This window comes from Sorghum bicolor, chromosome 10 (genome assembly GCF_000003195.3).
Source record: "Sorghum bicolor cultivar BTx623 chromosome 10, Sorghum_bicolor_NCBIv3, whole genome shotgun sequence".
In the NCBI taxonomy this organism is placed as follows: Eukaryota; Viridiplantae; Streptophyta; class Magnoliopsida; order Poales; family Poaceae; genus Sorghum; species Sorghum bicolor.
The window spans coordinates 20,526,878-20,534,563 of record NC_012879.2 but is presented as its reverse complement, the minus strand read 5'-3'; the positions used below and the strand labels follow the sequence as shown (position 1 = coordinate 20,534,563).

Genomic DNA, 7,686 nt, shown 5'->3' with positions numbered 1-7,686 from the left:
TATAGTCTTGTAGTGGACGTAAGAGACTTCAGTAGAAACGGTAGCTGGTCTTGTCCACTGTTCAAGTAGGTAGTAAGAGACTTCAGTAGAAACGGTAGCTGGTCTTGTTCCTGTATAAATTTGTCTCGCGTGTTACCTTTGTGATTTCCTTTGCGCGATACGCTGATCTTCACTGCTGGGGTCAAAAACTCTGATAGATGGCGCCAGGTATGGTTGCTTTGTGCAGGCTCATTGTGTTCCAGATGGGGATCATCTTAAACTTTAATGAGGAAGAAAAAGATGCATCAAGCCTATGACACCTTAAACTTCGACGAGGAAAAGATGCATCCAGGTGATGACATCACCTTGGATAGCCTGAACTCCATCGGTGACCTGGTCACGCCGCAGAAACCCGAACCACACGTGCCTGTTCCTTAAGCTTGAGGACACCATGGAGGCTGGGAAACTGGTTCTGGCCAGTGGCGGACCAGGATAAAAATTCACCTCTGGTGAACTTTTAAACTACTAGGATGTGTGACAAAGCAAAATCGTGCTAAAATATGTCTTCAAGCCTACATCTAACATTTACGGATTGTGAAGAGCCTCCGATCTCGGCACATGAGCGGCCGCCCTTGTTTGCTGCTCTGAAAAGTTATGACTGAAAGAACTGTTTGCTGATTTATTGTGAGAGAAAAATATTGCTGACTGACAGTAAATATACGGCTTATAAGACAAGCGAATATACACCAACCTAGACTGTGGAAATCACTTGAAGCACCCATGCGTTGCGGGAATAGAGTCAGAGCTAAGGTTCCAGCTAGTATACATTCCCACACGCGCCCCACACGACCAGAGCATTGCCTTGAACAGCAGACCTGCAAAATGGAACGTATAGGGTTGTGCAGGCCCAATTGTCATAGGCGGGGGCATACAGGACAAACATAAAAGCATGTGCTGGCCATAACCACATGACAGTAGGGATGGTCCCGAATAGAGCTTCTAGTGACAAGAGATACAAAGGGCCACGGTCATAGCCAGGCCTCATAGCATGAAGGCTAAAGTATGATGCCATATATGGAGCTAAGCAGTGGCGTCATGTGACAGGCCTTGTTTAGTTTTTAAAATTTTTTAAGATTTTCCGTCACATCAAATCTTTAGACATATGCATGTAATATTAAATATAGATGAAAACAAGAACTAATTACATAACCAAGGGCAATCCAAGCCGCTCGCCAAGGCATACCAAGTTAGTTGTATGACAAGGCTAGGGGATACAACATGTAGGGGCGGGTTAGGGAAGCATGAACCTTATATAGCCATGATGCCAATACATGTATGAGATTGACAGATTGTGACCTTGGAACCAGCCCCGATGGCACTGTACAATGTTTAGAAGAAGACAAGAAAGGAATGACACCATGGATCCATAAAAATAGGAACAATGAGGTGACAAGATGGACAGTCTCATCATCATGATGGAGAACCACTGGGAGAAGGATCATACATGCACTAATGCACACAGTGTCGGAATCGAGAAAAGGAAAGTAAATCAAGAGTGAGTGAAAAGAAAGAGAGGGAGACGAGAAGCCCAAACCCCTCGACCCAAAGGTAAAGAAAATCACAAAAGGTTGGCATAAGGAACAAGTTTTAGCATCCAAGTCCTCAACTACACGATCAAACAGTGTTAGTTCTAATAAAAAAATGGAGAAGTCTTCATTCAAAAAAAAATGGAGAAGTCCAGCTAAAGGACTTAAAACCATGCATGAGCTCTAGCCGAGAGGTGAAACCATTTTGTATGTATCATATTTAAATTCCCTCTTAAATTTTATTTCATGTTTTTGCGTGTTTAATTTATGTTCTCCATGCATCCCTTATGCATAGTAATAAAACTCAAAAACACAACACTAGAACATTTTTGGAAGGAATGATGAGCTAGGAGAGGGTCGGCCAACCCAACTCATGAATGAATAAAGCAAAGAAATAAATTGATCCTACCCAAAAGCACAAGTGAGAGAGTATTTAGAGGCGAACGACCGGTGATTTGGCTTGCTAGCCAGCTCTTAAAATAGAGGGTAATTTTAGAGATGGTTGTAACAGCTGTGTCCAAACAACGATTTCTAGAGGCGAGAATGCTCAGAGACCATGTGTTATGTTGCTAAAAAACACTTCTATACTAGTGATATTTATCCATATATATATCTAACAACAATCTATTAACTAATTAAAAGGGGCTTTTGATTGTTGTCATTATAATTTTGCAAGTTTGGAAAAACACTATTATTGTTCGTATATTTGAAAACCTGCCATTACAGTTCTTCACCTTAAACAGTACCATTTTATATAGCGTTGGGCCCATGCAAAGGTGACTAAAGGTCAATGTATTTTGTTTAGATCCAAATTTTTTTTGGATTTTGACACTATAACATTTTTGTTTGTATTTGGCAATTATTGTCCAACCATGGACTAACTAGGCTCAAAAAATCCATCTCGCAAATTACAGACAAACTATGCAATTAGTTATTTTTTTATCTATATTTAATGCTTCATACATGTGCCTTAAGATTCGATGTGATAGGAAATCTTGAATGTTTTTTAAAATTTTAGGTGAACTAAACAAGGCCTAAATGTCCCAAAATGCCTCTGTTGCTTCTCTCCCTCCACTCACGCATAGGTCCCACATGTCATCTTCTTCTTTTTCTTTCTCATCTTCCTTGCCGAGCAGCAACCACCAGCAATGGGCGAGCTGGCAAGCAGCCGTTGCCACGCCTCGTGCTCATGGCCCTCCAACTCGCGCACACGGCCACGTCACGTCGCGTCGTGTCGCATCACCAACCATCTCGGTCCTATTCCTATCTGGCTGGTGAAACACTACGTGCTTAGCTTCGGAATGAAAGCTATAAAATCCCTGGCAAGGACCCATGTCTTTGCATCTCCATTGCAGCCAAACGCCTTCGGTTTCTAGCTAGCTAGGTTTCTGAGCACGCACTTCTGCTAGCTAGTAGCCATGGCTTCTGGACCGCTGCCTCGTCTCTCTTCTTTGCCACACCACTCGTGATGATGGCGCTAATCATTTGGGGGGGGGGGGGGGTAGCAGTACGTGCCATGCTACGCGGCATCTCGCCGAACATCTGCCATGGCGCTGACGACCAGATCTACCACCAGTCGGCCGTGGCCTGTGGGCTGCGTGGCCTTGGGCAAGCAGGAGACGGCGGGGCGGCTTGGAGAGGAGCGGCCCCTAGGGTAGCAGCCGCCGGTGTCGGGCAGCCTCCCGTGTTGAGCTCGGTCGTGAAGCAGAGTTGGACTTAGACCGTGCGCTGGCTAGAGGTTGAAGGTGAAGCTGACATGTGGGGCCTACATATCACCGAGTGGAGGAAGAGAGAAACAACAGAGGTGTTTTGGGACATATGATAATGCATTGATCTTAGTGCTGTCGAATGTGTAAAAAATAACATGATTCAAGGAGAAGAACAATTGTAATGGCAGATTTTCAAGTAAACGAATAGTATTGCGTTTCTCCAAAGTTGCAAAATTATAATGACAATAATCCAAAAAAACTCCAAAAGGTACTAAGTTACTCTTGTTTTTCTAAGTATGTAGCTTACACACCTAGATACATACGTGATGTCTAGACATGATAAAAAAACTCCCTTTGTCCTATAATATATTGCATCATAGGAATTTTAAAATAAATTAAAAGAGAACATAAAAGACACATGTATCCTTATTTTATTTTCTATAATTGGACGCTATTATCAACGTGATTAATAGTGATTGGTTGGTAAATCAAAAATATTTAATGCAAACTCGTTTTTGTCCTCTTAAATGTATTATATTTGAGAACAAAATTTAAATGCTAGAATAAATTATGTTACAGGACGGAGAGAGTATGTATCTTGAAAACTAGAGTTCCGATTCATAACAGTAAATGATAACAGGCTTTGCAAACACACAGAGAGATATAATAAGGGAAAAGCAATTTATTGGCTTGTTTTATTCCTAATAATGAGTCACATGCGATGGCATGTCAACTTTATTATTCAGTACACAACACAAATATTTCTATCTAGAATGCAGAACTAACGAAGGGTTGCTGTAAGAACATGGGTGGGATCGCCATGGCTGTTGGGTTGAACATGAATGGTAACTGCTGTTGCTGCATAATCTGGGAGATGGCATCACAGTGACATTGTGGCAATGACATCATGCTCGGCATCATCGTCATTGGTGGCATCATCGTCGGCCTCATCATCATTGGTGGCATCATGTTCGGCATCATCATTGGCGTCTGATACGCCGGCTGAAGCGGTAAGGCCAACAGTTGCTGTAGCATCGGGATTGGCCACGCTAACAATCTGGCAAACCTCTGTTGCATCATGCAGTACTGCGTGCATGGGTTCATGGTACCCAATGGCATCACTAGTGGCAAGTGCCCTGGAATATGGGTCGCACTTGTGGCGCTTGCACAAAGAGCTAGGAGTGCAAACAATGCAAACATCTTGGCTGCCATGGCGGTGGTTTCCTTGCTTCCAAGAGAATAGTAGATATGCGTTTGTGAGGGCGATGGACTGCTATTGATCTAGGCCCTATTTATAGATGGCTGCAGTTCACTAAGACCATGTAGATGAAAAACAATTTCTGGCACTTGCAGAACTGAAAGTTGAATGCTGGATAAGCTGGATGACTTGGCATTTGGTCAAATTTGGGGACTTCCTTAACTATTTTCGGATTAATACGAAAAGGTACTTAGTAAAGCATGATGAGTTTATTTATAATGTGACAGCCACATCAGATTGGTTTAATTTTGCTCTTGCTAAAGTAAATTGGTGGCATCATTAGGACTAGCTGAGGTGGATTAAGAGACTACTGCAACTGAATTTGTATGTGTCTATTGCATCCTTATAGACAGAGTGTATACAACACAAAGAACATTTAACGTGAAATCAACATTAAGGAAATGAAGTAGCAAACTTAAACCTTCTTTAGTAAATGATTAAATTTCTGAATAAGTTCTTACTACTCCCTTTGTCCTAAAAATAAGGATCTCAATTTGTCCTAAGTCAAACTACGCAAAATTTCACCAAACACTACTAGAAAATGGAATATACTTTGGGGGCCACTAATTTACTTTTTTCTCAAAAAACGTAGGAGATCCGTGTCTCAATATATTAAGAAGGAGGAGGGTGTAAGAACCTAGTAACAAATACACCAAACACCCAATACACCAACACAAACTCAACACCACTTAGTCATAGCCTAACACGCCTCAGGAAATAACTGGAGGCCGACCCTAACAACACCAAACATCCCCAAGGACTAATCACTAGGGAGGGGGGCATACAAGAGGGATAATCCTCGAGCCCCTGTCGAGATCCACAGCCGACACTCCGCTCCAGCTAAGATTAAAGCCCCAACAACACTTGGAACCAACCCATAAAAAACACAGCAATTACGATGATTCCAAAGAATCCAGGCTCCAAGAATGATTAAGGAATTAACACCTTGTCTCACCAATTCAAAAGTAGCACTACTATCTCTGTCCCATCAATCGAGAAAGGAGTTTTCTGAAGGTTGTGGATATAGGCCTGAAGGCCGACCTGTCTTAGCAAAAGAAACAAAAAATCCATAGCAAAGACACAACCGACTAGGACATGGTTGACGGTTTCACATCTTGATCACAAAGTGGACAACACTCTGGGTGGGGTAGCCCATAGTGTGCAAGTCGATCTTCTGTCTAGCACTTATTGTGCGCAGCAAGCCACATGAAGAACCGACATTTAGGTGGTGCCCAGGACTTCCAGATTTTCTCCCATGGAGCAAAGATGGTCGAGCGCAAGAAGAAGCTCTCATATCGAGACTTGGCTAAATACTATCCATTAGAAGATAGTCTCCAAATAAGTCTGTCCTCCCTTTCTGGTTGTAGAACTGAAAGGATGTCCCATAGATGAAGACAGTCAACCAATACACCAATAGTTTGGGCTCCTTGTATGTCCGCAATCCAAGGCCAATTAGTGAGAGCTTCTTTGTACTGTACGATGCTTGGTTCTTCTTTTGGGAACGACAAAAAGTTGTGGAGCCAATTCTATGATACATTGACCATGCAACCACCTGTCTATCCAAAATAGGGTGTGTTCACCATTACCAACTTCAGAAATAGTAGCCACCATGAAGAAGGCTTCACCTGATCAGGAACATGCACTCGGGGATCAGCCCAAGGATGGTTTCGCTCTATTTTTTTGCAACCAAATCCATCTCATTCTTAAGGCCAAACCGAGAGTTTTCAAGTTAGAAATTCCTAAAACCCAAGTTCAGTAGACCAGTGTTGACAGTCACTAACTCAATTATAAACCGTCAGCCAAACAAGAAAAGGATGAATATAATAAATATCAACATAGAATAGGGAGTTATCTAACAGAATTCCACAGGTTTTGGTATATCTATGTTTTTAGGGATTAAATAGGAAAATAAGAGAATATATGGTGGATGTCGGTGTAAAAAGCATATTCCAACGCAACTCCAAATGAAGATTCTAGAGAACAATAAAGGCAAGACCATGCAAGGTGGGGCCCACCTGGCATTGACCCAGGTAGCCCTCCCTGGGGGTTGGGTGGCTGCCCTAGCCTGGCCCCACATGGCAGCAGGCTCCTCTCACGTTGCTCCATCGACCTCAAGGCTTAATCTCCAACATTCTTCAAGTTGGTTTGATCCAAGGGTCCACGTTCATTCCACCGGGCTATAAATACCGAGCCCCCTCCCTCAGATGAAAGCATTCTCCTCTAGGTTGAAACCCTAATTCTACTTCTACATCAAGAGTTCCTAGAGAGAATCAAGAGAAGCATTGAGAGAAGATTAGTTTTGTAGTCAACAACAGATTAAGACTAGTCTTATTTAGAAATAGAGAGATAGAGTGTTGGGGAAGAGTTGGGGGAAGCTCCAGCCTATCGGTGTCTCCTCTCCGGCTTGTACCTATGGGATCAAGTTCCACTAGCCCTAGAGCTTGCTTCTGAGAGTCGTTTGGTATTCAACTTCTAATTCAAGTAAGTTTGTTGTTACTATTATTATTCTGGTTTAGAATTCTTTTGAATGCCCTAATCCATAGGATGCCTTAGATTAAGGTAGTAATTCTAGGTGTAGGCAAGGTGCTTAGACCGGTTGCTTATGGATGCACCCTACATTCTAGATCGGTGGTAGTTTGCGAGGGTGACTTTATAGCCTTGCTGATTCTTATAGAGTTACCTCCCGTCTATATTGGCACATAGGATGTGGTTGCTGAGTTAAAGTTATCTTATATGGTGCTTTCTCTTGAGTAATGTCCCCAGCCTAAGTAGTAATATACATAGCTTATAAGGTTAGAACTAGACGACCCTAGTGACCTCCTTTATTTATCATCTCCATCCTTTTTGCTTTCTCAGGGGTGAAAGGATCAAGATGCCCAAGAGGGGGGGGGGGTGAATTGGGCTTCTCTAAAAATTTAAACAACCTATAAGCTCCAATTCAACCCCTTGTGCCTAGTGTGACTTAGAGAGCTACCGGATAAAAAGTTTTGCAACCTAGTTCCAATCCTATTCTAGCATGGCAATTCTAAGAATGTAAAAACACAAAGTAAATGCTAGAAAGTAAAGGAGTAGTGGAAGAAAGTGCTCGGCGATGTTTTGCCGAGGTATCGGAGAGTCGCCACTCTCCACTAGTCCTCGTTGGAGCACCCGTGCA

At 42.5% G+C, this 7,686-nt stretch overlaps 1 protein-coding gene across 1 annotated transcript; it reads right to left on the bottom strand.

Annotated features, from left to right (window-relative positions):
- On the bottom strand, window positions 3,939-4,544 carry LOC8072915 (10 kDa prolamin). The gene has a single exon (XM_002436934.2). It carries the CDS (start codon window positions 4,484-4,486, stop codon window positions 4,043-4,045), a length of 444 nt encoding a protein of 147 aa, XP_002436979.1. The 5' UTR covers window positions 4,487-4,544; the 3' UTR covers window positions 3,939-4,042.